The sequence below is a fragment of the Idiotropiscis lumnitzeri genome, chromosome 1 (assembly GCF_059441095.1).
Source record: "Idiotropiscis lumnitzeri isolate Australia: NSW breed Sydney's pygmy pipehorse chromosome 1, RoL_Ilum_1.0, whole genome shotgun sequence".
Classification (NCBI taxonomy): Eukaryota; Metazoa; Chordata; class Actinopteri; order Syngnathiformes; family Syngnathidae; genus Idiotropiscis; species Idiotropiscis lumnitzeri.
In genome coordinates this window covers 44,214,121-44,227,751 of record NC_142391.1, presented here as the reverse complement: position 1 = coordinate 44,227,751, position 13,631 = coordinate 44,214,121, and the positions used below count along the sequence as shown (strand labels likewise).

The following is a 13,631-nucleotide window of genomic DNA, read 5'->3' as shown; positions in this document are numbered from 1 at the left end:
GCATCCACCTCCACCACGAACTGGAGTGCGGGATCGGGGTGTCTGAGGACCGGAGCGCTGGTGAAGGCTTCCTTTAGATGCCCGAAAGCTTGAGCCGCTCCCGAAGTCCACTGAAAGGGGGTGAGGGTGGAGGTGAGGGCCGTGAGAGGACTAGCAACCTTGCTGTAATTGCGGATGAATCGACGGTAGAAATTAGCGAACCCCAGGAAGCGTTGGAGTTCCTTGCGATTAGTGGGAGTAGGCCATTCCACCACCGCCTGGATCTTGGCGGGATCCGGCTGGAGTTGACCCTGGGCGATGACGTAGCCCAGGAAATGGATCGATGGGACGTGGAACTCGCATTTCTCCGGTTTCACGAACAGGCGGTTTTCCAGCAGGCGCTGGAGGACTGATCGGACGTGGCGGCGGTGGTCCTCGAGGGATCGGGAGAAGATGAGGATGTCATCCAGGTAAATAAAGACGAAACGGTTGAGCATATCCCGGAGAATGTCGGTCATGAGAGCTTGAAAAACGGCGGGGGCGTTGGTGAGGCCGAAGGGCATGACGAGATACTCAAAATGTCCAAGGGGGGTATTGAAGGCCGTCTTCCATTCATCGCCCTCGCGGATGCGGACCAAATGGTAGGCGTTCCGGAGATCGAGCTTGGAGAAGACCTGGGCTTCGCAGAGGGGCTCGAATGAGGGGTCTATGAGGGGCAGAGAGGTCTTATTTTTGACTGTGATGCCGTTGAGAGCCTTGAAGTCAATGCAAGGGCGAAGGGAGGAGTCTTTCTTCTTGACAAAAAAGAAACCCGCTCCCAGGGGCGAGGAAGAGGGCCGAATCAGACCGGCCGCCAGGGAGTCGCGGATGTAGGTCTCGAGGGCCTCCTTCTCGGGACGGGAGATGTTGTACAGCCGGGAGCTGGGCAGCGGAGCTCCGGGAAAGAGGTCTATGGCGCAGTCATAGGGCCGATGGGGAGGAAGGGTGCGGGCGAGGTCTTTGCAAAAAACCTGGGCCAGGTCATGGTAGTCCGTGGGGACGGACGCCAGGTCGGGTGGAGCCGGGGAGCGAGGAACCGATCGGGGAGCGGGGTCGGCGGACAGAAGGCACTGTGAGTGGCAAAGCTCGCTCCACCCGGTGATTGCACATCTCCTCCAGTCTATCGCGGGGTTGTGTAGCTGGAGCCACGGGAAACCCAGGACCAGGGGGACTTGTGGCGAGTGGATTAGGAGGAGCTGGATGGTCTCCCGGTGGTTACCGGAAACAATAAGGGTTAGGGGTCCCGTTTGATGGAAGACCTGGGAGATGAGGCGTCCATCCAGAGCCACCACGCGCCGTGGGGAAGGGAGAGGCTCCAGGGGGACACCCAGCCGGCGAGCCAGAGCCAGGTCCAGGAAGTTCCCATCCGCTCCGGAGTCCACCAGTACGGCGACCGAGAGGGATTGGGTCTGCCAGAGGAGGCGGGCTGGGATGGACATGCGTGAAGAGGAGCCCGTAGCTGACACGTTATGGCTCGCCGCGGGACTCCTGATCAGCGGCGAGCCCCCTCTTTTGGCTTCACGTGGCAAGCGGCGATGTAGTGACCGGGGTTGCCACAATAGAGGCATAGGTGGCTCGAGAGGCGCCTCTGGCGTTCCTGAGGATCCAGGCGGGTTCTCCCCAGCTGCATGGGCTCCTCCTGTCCGACGGGAGGCGTAACCGGTAGTCGCGGAGGGAAGTCGACGGGAGGTGCGGGAGCGCGTGCCGCCGGACGGGGCGACCTACGCGTCCGCTCGGACTGCCGCTCCCGCAACCGGTTGTCTACCTTAATAGCCAGGGCAATGAGGTCTTCAAGAGAGGCGGTCTCATCCCGAACGGCCAGCTCATCCTTGAGCTGGTCCGTCAGCCCGTTGAGGAACACTCCCCGAAGGGCGGGCTCGTTCCACCCGCACTCGTGGGCGAGAATGCGGAACTCCACCGAAAAGTCGGCGGCGGAGCGGGAACCCTGCCGGAGTGCGAGCAATCGGCGGGTGGCCTCGCGCCCCTTGACGGGATGGTCGAATACCCGCCGCAACTCTTGGCAGAAGTGGGAGTAGGAGGCCATCGCCGGGGCCGATGCCTCCCACAAGGCGGTGGCCCATTTCGCGGCGCGGCCGCGGAGCAGGTTCACCATGTAGGCGATGCGAGCTCGATCGGTCGGGTAACTTTGGGGTTGGAGATCGAACACCAACGAGGTGCTCAATATGAACTGGCTACAAGAGCCCAGATCACCGGAAAACGGCTCGGGAGTGGGGACATGGGGTTCCCTGCCGCTCGAAGAGAACACGGCGGGCGGAGGAGGGGGAGAAGGGACCGGGGAGGTGCCCTCCGGGAGGCCGGAAGCAGAGGGAAGAGAGCTGACCTGCTTCGAAAGGAGCGCGAGTTGGTGGTGGAGAGCCTGGACGGAGTCCATGAACTCCTGCATCATCCTCTCGTGTCTTCCCAGCTGTCTGCCTTGGTGGGAGAGGGCCTCTTGGAGGGAATCCGAGCTCGCTGGGTCCATTGGGGCCGGATTATTCTGTAACGGTTCAGGGAACCGTGATAAAGGAAAACTGGACCCAAGAGCAAGCGAGGATGGTTGAGGAGGATTTATTGAAGGGTTCGGGGGGAGAGGAACGGGTGCCGGGACCAGGGCAGGAGGACAGGTGGAGGAGCGGCGAGTCAGCGCCGGGGTGCTCGCTGGGGTGGCGAGATGTGCGCTCGCGGAGGTGCAGCGGAGACGGCGCGCTGAGTGTGCACCGGCGCTGTGGCGGGAGGAACGCGGGCGCGGAGAGCGGCGTGGAGGCGAAGGCGGCGGCGAGCCGGCGGAGGCTGAGAAGGGCAGGCAGGCGGCGTACGGGCGTACGAGGTGCGATCCACGCTCCGGGGCTCGGCGGCTGGCGGCGGAGGATCGGGCTCGGGCTGGCGCTGGGCGGCTGGAGGGAGAGCGAGGAAAGACAATGGTTAACTCGGGTTTCATAACACAAGGCGCGGACGTGCACGAGGCGAACGTCGACGTGGACCGGGTACCGAGGTAGGTAACGGAATAATCCGGCGTCTGGCTCCTGGCAGCGCTGAGCTTTAAACCCCCGCGGTGATTGCTGATGATGGGCAGCAGGTGCGCAGGAGCCGACGCCCTCTCCGGTCGGAGGCGTGCCTGGCGGAAAACAGCCGGAACCTAGGGAAAAGGGAAAAAGGGAAAAAGCTTGGCAGGCCCCCTAACCCGAAACCCCACAGGTAGGCGGTAATCATATTTTTTAGGGGGCAGATTTTGAATGATATTGACAATAATCATTTGAAAAAACGTTTCCCGCATAATTCATGCAGGAAAGCATTCAATCAACTGAGAAAACGGAAAAAAACACAGAGGACAAGAGACACGAACAACGGACTTTTGCAAAGGCTGTGCAGATTGATCCAAGTGTTGATGGATTTGATACTAAGCAGGTAATGGTATCATATTGATACTAAAGTGCTAGTATTGATTTTTAATTTGAGTAAAAACGAAGATAAGGCCTCAGAATGAAATGTTCATGTTAAGGAAACAAACTACCGTAATGTGTTTTTCGTTGAATAATCATTTGTGTCTATTCTCAGATAATTATCAAAACATACGTCATGGTATGACAAAAAGATTTTGTGGGTTTTGGTGGTACATGAGCCAAAAAGAAAACTTTTTTTTTAACAACTTTTAAAATTTTCGAGGGTCCACTGGCAGATTATATTGGCGCTGTTGGAGACTTTTTTGCTGTTTGTTTCCAATGCTCTCCTACAATAGTAAATAGTTATTCTACTTTGATTGTGTTCCTAGCTGAGATTAAAAGTCTTTGGAGTTTAAAAAAAATGTTTAGCTTCTTTACATTTCATGTAGCAATGACTTACAATACCGATAATTGTTGTTTTATGGTTTCAATTCTATTCCACTGTGTTGAAAAAACATATTTTACAGCGTGGGCTTCTGCTGCTGTCATGGTCAGGACACTCTTTACAGAGAGTTTTAATCTCAAAAATGTTTTTAGAAAAGAAGGATTCAATTGTAGCCTAACTTTGGAAGCACTATTACGCAGTTTAATAAAACAATTTTTGTTGTTGGTGTTGTTTTAGGAGATTTTAGTGAAACACAAACTTGTTGCTTAGGCCTCATAGAGGGATTGTTAGCAAAATAGATAAACAGCTTTCAATTTAAATGATTTCAGACGCAAAATGGATATTGCTCTGTGGACATTATGTATAGTCTGACTCCATTGATTTCTCACCAGCGCTTATTGTCCTCCATTGATGTCTAATACCCCTTGGATCCTGCCACAGTCTGAATTATTCAGCAAGTGCGTTTCATTTTAATGTCGAGGCCATGGAGTAACTTGAGATTGGTGATATTTGATGATCTGCTGGAGGAGTAAAATGCCTATTCTCAGGGTAGCAGTGTGACTGTTTGCCAATAACTGTCAATCTGATTTGTGCCGGCTCATGTAGAGCATTTGGTATCAGGTTGAGAAAGGGCTATTTTTTCCCACATAGTCTTATTCCATTGTTGTACAAAAAGCTGAGCGTAGCAGTTAGTGCTCATGACAGAAATGCTCAGTACTGCCACCGAAAGGTCTGGTGTGGAACAGAATCACCCAGCACATCACAACTTTCATGGACTGTACAACAATTCAGAAATGTTTGCAATAGTTTGGCCTTGGTAGAGGTTTGCTGTCCAGTGGGTGCTAAGGGTTGCACTTAATAGGGATCTTAACAGACGGACAACTCTTTGTGGTCCAACACCTTACTAAAACAATGTTGGTTTTTTCCTTTAATCCGTCATCCATATGCATGGTGAGAAACAATCTGGAGAAAGAGGAAGGGTTGGGAAGAGAGGACAAAAGTGTTTTGGTTAAGATTCTGGGCAGGCAATGGAGCGAGGATATCATTACCATACATCAGGACAATAAATGAGGCTTTCAGCAGACCGTAATAAGAGTTTGATAAATCATCCAGGCCAGAATTAACTAGACGTCAAAACAATGTGAGGACTCTGACGGATGGCGGAGGAGGGGCATGTAGCACAGATTAGTGAGGCTGGAAATGATGGAGCTCTTAAAGGGAAAGGGGGGGGGGGGTTCTGCATGAGCGTGAAGAGGAAGAATAAAGGTAAGAAGCTCAAGGACAAGGCTAGTGCACAATTAAACTCAGGCATTTGTGAGGATGAGTACCTTAGCACAACATTCAAATATCTTTGCGTGTGCATTTTTGAGCATGTCGCTGTCTACGTAGGACAGTTGACCTCTAGAATGTGCTTGAGCACATACTGTTAAAAGCTAGTCATCATTTACCAAACACAGCTCAGCTCACAGTGAAGCACGTGTGCGCGTGTGTCAAGCGCTCAGCAGCCAACAACTAATCCTGTTGGAGATCATGTTGAGAGGTTAGTGCTGTTCTGCAAGTGTCACCATTCTCTGCCTTCCCTCCTCACCCCCTAGAGGGTGGCTTTAATTGCCAGGCTGTGACCTTTGCCGAGCGCCAGTGACAAGGCCTGTTTGTGGTGGTGGGAGGTGGTTGCAGCTCGATTATCTGTGACAGCAGATCCAGGCAATCGGACGCGGAACAGGGGGAGCTGGAGGGAGAGAAACCGGGGCGAGCAGAGGCCCATTACGGGCTAATTGGAGCCGTTCATCCTCGGAGCAGTGAGCTGGAGAGCAGTTGCATCATTCGCATGCATTGTGAGCTGTGCTGCTGTACATCTGCGAGAGGAGGCCAAAGGGGGAGTCAAATCCACTCTGCTCAGCAGAACAGTGTGCATGCGTGTGTCTGTGTGTGCGCGTGTGTGGGGGTGTGTGTGTGCCTGTACACATGGAGGGATAGACTGTTTTGATCTTGTAAATTGTGTGCTTATTCATAATAGTGTTTCAGTACAGAATACAAGGGGTACTCTGTTTCCGACCTGACTTTTAAGATTTTGAACAACAGAGCACAATGAACTAGTTCATTAGTGTCATGCTCCGTTACCGCCACATTTACAGTTTTTCTCTAGATTGTTTCATAATTATGACTATTGTGTTTTAAACATAATTTTTTGAAGTATGATCTGACTTATTTTTCACAATCCTTCAGCCGTACAGTCGTTCTCACCAAACTTGGTGCAATCACATTACCACGGCCACGCCTAAATTCCACGGGGTACTCATGTGGTCCTTGGGTGCTACCTGGTGTCCATTCCCTGCCCCCTTTCAACAAAAAGGAAGCGGCCTCTGTTTGTGATCAAGGGGGCAGAATATTCCAAATTGTCCGAAATGCAACATCCACAACAACACGGGTAAAATACATTCTAAGAGGCATTGAAACACATGGCATCTGTTGTGCTTTGCACGCCACAGCCATTATATACTCAAACAATTATAAAAATGATATCATTTTGGGTAAACAGAAAAATTATAAGGATAATGGCTGATTAGAGGGTTGAATGTGACTGGTAATAAATAAAAGTGATTATTTTGTAGATATATAAATGATGTCACTATTTTGACATAAACCCACGAGAGGACATCTCAAATTTTGTAATCTTCTATCAGTGAAGTATGCTCAGGGTGAGCTTACTAGCTGAACTAACCTATTAGTACAGAAGAGGGAACGATGCCCAAAGGCAAATTCGCACCACGTGTTACAGATATTAACGAACCTTTTACAATATGTGATGTCATGACTGACAAACAGCAGTGTAATGACAACCATCTGGCGGAGTAATGAGAGCAGCAGTGGGAATGAGATGTTTTAATTAATGAAAGACACTCCATTAGCTCTGATGAGTGACTTATCAGCTATGGCTCATTATGCAAATGGAATTAAGATCGCTGAGCGGCCTGCGTCATTAATAACAGAGACATTTAGCCTTTTTTGTTTTTTGTCAAAGACTAAACGTTGCCAAAAAAGCCGTCCCGCCTACTGTTTGAAAAAAGTTTCTAGGCGGAGCCACATTACATTGGTGTTGTTTTAGCAAGTTTGTTCCTTTTGAAATGTTGGAATGTTTGCATACATAATTCTTCTTTGATGCTCATTGTATATTAGTAGTGTACTGTAGGAGTGCTAAAGGTTTAGTATGGGACAAGAAAAATATTTGAATATGTGACTAGCACAGTTAATGTCATTTTATAAAATGGTTAATTTAGGGTGTGTTAAATAAACAACCATATAATTAAAAGAGAATGGTTCGTCTTTGTACTTATGTTGTAATATATAGACTTCATTGTCCGCACATGTGGGCCAACAAAAACCTTGAATGCTATAATATGCATTCCTGGCCTGTAACAGCTGCCAATATCAAGAAAAACTCAGCCTTATCCAAAAACTTTACAAAAGACTCACGCTAATGTATGTGTTGAGTGTAGAGTGTGCTACACTCTTCTCCATGTACAAAAAGACTCAACTATGCAAGGTTATCCCAAAAACAGAATAATTATTCCGACTAGCCCAAAAGCTCTTTTTGCTGTTGGCAGTGTTTGCATGGCAGGAATGTGCCATGTGTCATTTTCAAACACTTGAGTCCCATTTTCAAGACTTCAAAATGGCTGTTATTTAAATCAGTGGTCAAAATGGCACTGTTAATAACTAGTTTTCAGTAAAAAAAAAATTGCGTCTTTCAGGCCATCATTTTTGCATTCATGCTCACAAAAACGGTGTTCCAGAAGCAGCACACTTCAGCCACCACGCACCACACCAAAGCACAGACAGCGAAATTAGCAGTTAAAAGATGACGGATGTCTTAAAGGAGCTTTGACATTTTGATTTTTTTTTCATTTGGAAGGAAACACAAATGGTGGACAATGTCTATCACAATCAGAGTGTGTGTGAGTGTGCGTGCATCCGCGCGCACGTGTGTGTGTGCTTTCATGGGGTGGGGTTGCGTGCCTCTGACCCTGTGATCATTAATCTCACTTGCTGTCAGGGTAATAGACACTGATGGACAGGATTATGTTTGCTCGCTCACACACTCTCGCCCCCACACACAAACATGCACAGAGACACAAACCAGCCCTGAACCAGATGTATTTTCACACTGTCTGGTGGTCACCCCTAAAATAGTTCTCTCCATCTTTTCAGTTAAGCCTGCGTTCTGATAATTTTATTGTTCATGCTCATCAATCTGCTTTCAATCACTTGCTGACCTGTCTGATCATTTCCCGTTACATTAGTTTTCATTAAAATGTGCCACCGGCCCTTCACCTGACTTTGACGTTCCCTTTCCACAAGTCTAACCCATCTGTATGTTACATTTCCAGTGTCACAGTGAGGTTAGCTACACAGCTCCTCTGACCGCACAGCTTCACCCAGCAAGCCAGCACACTTCCTCCACATTTCAAAGCAATTACTCCATGTTGATTTAGCTGTCATTGAGGCCATGTGTTCCAATGTGATTTATAGAGCACTCGCCTGGTGCCAGTTGACTTGCGATAAATTGCACAATATTCTGAAAGGCTCATTTGCTTAGCGCTACATTAGGGGGCCGATGATTGCTACACAAAGCCATGTAAATGAGTTCTGAGAGGGGCCCCATCACTCAACATGTCATGTAGCCAATCCCATTATTATTTATGACTGGAGCTGGGCCGTGTTTCCTCAGAGGCCAGGCCAAACTCATATGTGTGCTTTGACAGCTCTGCTGCAGCTCCACTCAGTGTGTATGAGTGAGTCGGGGTGTGTACGAAGTGCGTGTTTGTGATATAGGACCCATCTGAGTGCTGAGCAGGAAGGAGCCAGACAGTCTGTGTTATCTCCGAAGGAGGAAGATTAAATGATGGAAAGATGATCAGCTAACTTGTTAAATCTTCCTGCCACATTTTTGTCTCTCCCTTGTATAGTACACACGTACGCACAAGTCTGTAAATCCAGAGACGTCACCGAACAAAAGCCTCTTCAGCTACCAGACAATGAAGGCCTACAGTTCATTGCCTTTATTCCCTCTTATCTGCTGGGCCGACACTAGTTGGCCTTTTTCACAGTGGCTCAGACATGTCATAACACTGCTCCTAACTGACACTGCTGTCAAACATGTCATTTCTTCAAACCAAATAGTGATAAGATGGGCTGTGCTCTTAAATCCATGTTGTGTGTGTGCGTGTGTGTTTCTGTTGACATCATATCGGTGTTGTTATCTGATCAGAGTGATGCTCTAAGTGTCTGTAGTGATTAGGCGTAATCTGCTTTCCAAGGCGATGATCTATCGTCTGCAGCTGGATGCTGACGATGTGTGTGTCTGCGTGTGTGCGTGTGTGTATTATTGTGTGTGCGGCGCAGACGGCATTTCAGTAAAGAAAAATAACAGGAGTCAGCACAGTCAAGTCAAGCTGTCACCGGCGAATATTCGATCTTCATTAAGATAATAATGCTCTGTTTTAATTGACACTGTCAAATAGTGATGGTGAGATGAAGAACATTTTCTTTACAATACTACAGTCTGTTGTCCGTCCAAACACATTATTCTGATTTATATTGTGTTGAGGAAGAAGAATAAGCCATCCGTTTTTTATCCAATTTATAATCTGTTTTGTCTTGTACTGCCACCTGCTGTTAACTGAAAATTGACATCAACATGCCCATGGGCTCACCTTACAGACGTCACTGCTCACATGTTTGGGTTTGGTCATGTGACATTTACAAGGGGAACTGTGATTGACATCAATTTTAGCCGACAGTAGAGGACGGTGCCTCATAAAACGTTGGCTGAAAACGGGTGCAGTTGTCTTTAAATTCTTATTCCACAAATGCAATAATGAATAGAATACTGTGTATAGACAAGTGCGGTCCATAAAACATATTGCAAAGAAAATCTTTGACTCAAGTTGCATTTTAATCACACGTGCAGTATTGTATGATATGGCAAATTGCAGAATGTTTTTCTGTCATTTCAGAAAATGGCAAAAAAAAATACTTGAGTACAGTAATTTTTGCCTCGTGAGGTATTATCGTACCTTACTTCCTTGGAGAACAAAAAACACCTCACCCTTTGTTTTTGTTTTTTTTAAACACATTTATTTCAGCGATTGTAGTTTGTAGTGGTGTAGAAATATCTTGGTTAACTTTTTTGCTGCACAAACCTCAATATGACAGAGTTAGTTTTAGACCAATGACAGCCATCGTGTTAAACTAATGCAGTGCTTAATTATTTTATGTTACGCCCCCTAGCAAGAAGAAAACAATTACTGATATCAATCTAAAAAAAAAATAATGTTTCTGATAGAAATTGATTTAAAAAAAAAAAAACAGAGTTAAAATGGAGGAAAATAATAATGAAATAACATCGCATCAGCCCCAAAAAGACACCGGCCCACTGGGCATCTGCCTTGTAAGACCAGGCCAGTCCAGCCCTGTTTGCCACAGACATGTAGTTAAGAGACCTGAGAATTGTATTAAATAGTGAACTCTGCATAAAAGCAAAACGGTTATGTACAAGCAAGCATGTAATTAACGGAATACACAATGTTGTTCGAGCCTTGGTAGGTTGTTGTTGTTTATTTTACTTACATTTAAACATTTCCTTTACTTACTCCCCTTTACTCTTTCTCTGTGTCCTTCCTTCTTGCCTCTTTTTAAATCCAACCCCACTTGCGCCTTGTGTTCACCACTAGAGCTTTTTGTTTTTGAACGGATGAGTTATTGACTTAAGCAGGCCCAATTAATCAGGGCATAATGGGGCTGCAGGGAGGCCCAGGGATGCAATGCATCATAGACCAAAGATGAGCAATGTCAGGCCTCTTATACAGCCCTCTTCCATCACTCCCACATTAATACCAGACAGAGATGAGATGGAAGGACTGAGTCGAAGGGAGTGTTGGAGGGAGAATAGAATAGATAGAATACATTAAGGGAAGAAATTATATGGTCTTTATTTGTGCAATAAAGTACCAAAATACAGTATATCATATAGGTGGCCAACAACTGTATGCACCAGTGAATTTGAGTGTGTGTTTTAGTGTTCCTGTTTTTGTGCGTCAGATGGGTTTGGGTCAGATGAGATCCCCATGACTGCACTTCACAACCAAACATGGCATACCAGAGCTCTCCACATGACAAACAAGGACATATCTGCTGAATTAACAGCCACACATATCCACCAGGTACACATACAATACTATAAGCATAGGGCTGTCAAAATTAAAACGTTAACTCAGGATTAGTTTTTTAAAAAAACTCACACGACAGTTCACTCTATAATAATAATATAGAGTTAATTTGCATGACTTGCAAAGCCAAATTCAAACACTGTACCTATCTGTACTTCTTTAGCACATCAACACTGAATAAAACACCCTGCATAAGTTAGCACTTGCAAACCAACACTGCTGGAGTGTTCTGCATATAGCTAAATGGACTGTATAGGTTTTGAGGTTCTGCTTCATCGTAGGAGCGGAACTCATTCGTAAATTGAGGACTTAAAAGTAATTGTTTTCTTTTGATGTTTACATTATACACCACACCCCAACTTAATTGGAATTGTGGTTTATTCAAGAACAATCGATGACACAAAATGCATATCAGTGATCTTCCAGTGATGCAGGAAGTGCGCATGTGACTCGATTGACAGTATTCAGGGAGATCTGATGTATTCAGATGTCTCAGTGCAGCTGATGTTTTAATCACGATAATGCTTAAAACCTCAGATATGCTTTGTAGATTCACCAAAGCACTTGTCGAACTTGTCTACTTCACTAGCTCGTTCAGGCATGTCTGTCTATAACCTGTGACTTGCTGCTACTTAAACAAGGATCATTCGTTCAACCCCTAACTGCACTGCAATATTGATAAGAGCAATGAATGAAAGCAATAGAAACTGAAGTTTTTCTGTGAGGCAGTTGTCAACCACAATCCATCGACAGCCTGTCGAGCACCACCAAACACATCCATTTGTACAATTAAATGCCTGCTTCAAGTAATCATCTGGTACTCTCTTGTGTTGAATAAATATATGCCCCAAAATAGCATCATTTTTTTCTTTGCAAACTGTGCATTACAACAACTTGAGAGCAATTACAGCTTTCAATATCTTTTTATCTTGGCTGAAATCTCTTGGCGCGATGAATTAAAATATGACCTGTATAAAAGGCCCCCCCGAAATGGCGTCAAAATAGACTTCATGATAGGTTTAGCAAATGGCTCTAAAATGTTTTTTTTTTTTACGTTGTAGGCTGTTACATCCATCCAGCCATTATCTGTACCGCTTCTCCTCACTAGGGTCGCGGGGGTTGCTGGAGCCTATCCCAGCTATCTTGGGGCAGTAGGCGGGGTACACCCAGAACTGGGTGCCAGCCAATCGCAGAACACACAGAGACGAACAAGCATCCACACTCATACTCATACCTAGGGGCAATTCAGAGTGTCCAATCAATCTGCCATGCATGTTTTTGGAATGTGGGAGGAAACCGGAGTACCCGGAGGTAACCCACGCAGGCACCGGGAGAACACGAAAACTCCACACAGGAAGGCCGGAGCCGGAATCAATCCCACGACCTTTGCACTGTGAGGCCATCGTGCTAACCAGTCGTCCACCATGGCGCCGGACTGTTACATATGCCTCCCAAATTTTGTAGATCTTGGTGAAACATACAACCGAGAAAGTGTGTTTAAGAAGGAATTATAAAAGTCAAAATTTAATGCCCTGCCTCCATCACATGTTTCTCCCCCACCCTTTGAATTCATGTGGCCAGTCTGTGATAGCAGTTCGGTATGATGTCAGTAGTGTGATATGTTGATTTTGGATGACTCTTAAATCAGTAATGGTATGTAAATTACAGACTGGTTGATTTCCATCGTAACATGGCCCTTTAATATTTCATCAATTATGAAACATGAAAATAAATGGGGATTCTCCTGTGCCAAATTGGCAGCGTACATATTGGTGTTGATTGGTCTTGTGATTTGCAAAACAAATTCCAGATTTGTAACTAAGAGCTGAAATAATTATTGGAGTACTGTTATTTTAATCGAGTCTGAACCAAAGTGATAAGAAAAAGTATATTCTATTCCTAATTTTCCATCATAGTTGTAGTTGATTATATTTTTAATATTGGTAAACATTTTAAAACATTTTGAATTGTTATAAATATATTTTTAAAATAGTGTGACAACAAGACAATCATAGTCTATGACTGTTAAAACAGTTCGTCTCAAATCATTTGTTCTGATTTCCTCTTTTCATCGATGTGGATCCTGACATTGTAATACATGTCATCCAACATGAAGGAGTATTTTTTAATTTTTTTTATATGCCTTGTTTTGGCCTAGTACTTGATTAAATTAAATGTGAATATTTTGAATTGACTTTTGTGGAATTTGTTTAGGGCCTGTAGCTAATTTGTGTGAAGTATATTAAACACAGTACAACAGTTATTGTTGCAAATATAAATTAAACACAATGGTGACGAAATTCACCAATAACGTTGAGTAGATTCAAATAAATTCAACACAACTATATGATGTAATAGTAATTTAAAATGTTTGCTGAAATTTGGTCATCTAATATTCTTCACATTTAAATAAAATAGTTGTGTGGGACCCGTTGATGTTACCTGATTAATTAAATCTAATGTTACATTTTTTGGAGTGCAGCAAAGGTACTATTAATAAATTATACCTGTTGCTTTCGGTTTGTTTAAGTGATAAAGCTCAGCCCCAGGCTGAGCTTG

At 45.5% G+C, this 13,631-nt stretch overlaps 1 protein-coding gene across 1 annotated transcript; it reads right to left on the bottom strand.

Moving 5' to 3' along the window:
- Nucleotides 1–1,356: 1,356 nt before the first annotated feature.
- LOC148344752 (uncharacterized) lies at nucleotides 1,357–3,596 on the bottom strand. Its single transcript, XM_088308826.1, has 4 exons — nucleotides 3,592–3,596; nucleotides 3,369–3,415; nucleotides 3,007–3,154; nucleotides 1,357–2,912 (listed from the first exon to the last, which is right to left on the bottom strand). Exons 1-4 carry the CDS (start codon nucleotides 3,594–3,596, stop codon nucleotides 1,511–1,513), a joined length of 1,602 nt encoding a protein of 533 aa, XP_088164952.1. The 3' UTR covers nucleotides 1,357–1,510.
- Between the last annotated feature and the right edge of the window lie 10,035 nt (nucleotides 3,597–13,631).

Bases quoted from the DNA above. Each gene is read 5' to 3' on its own strand.
- LOC148344752 (XM_088308826.1), bottom strand. The intron at 3,155-3,368 runs GTCCGTTGTTCG...CCTTTTCCCTAG, and splicing joins TCTGCACAGCCTTTGCAAAA to GTTCCGGCTGTTTTCCGCCA. The intron at 2,913-3,006 runs GTACCCGGTCCA...CTCTCCCTCCAG, and splicing joins TTATTCCGTTACCTACCTCG to CCGCCCAGCGCCAGCCCGAG.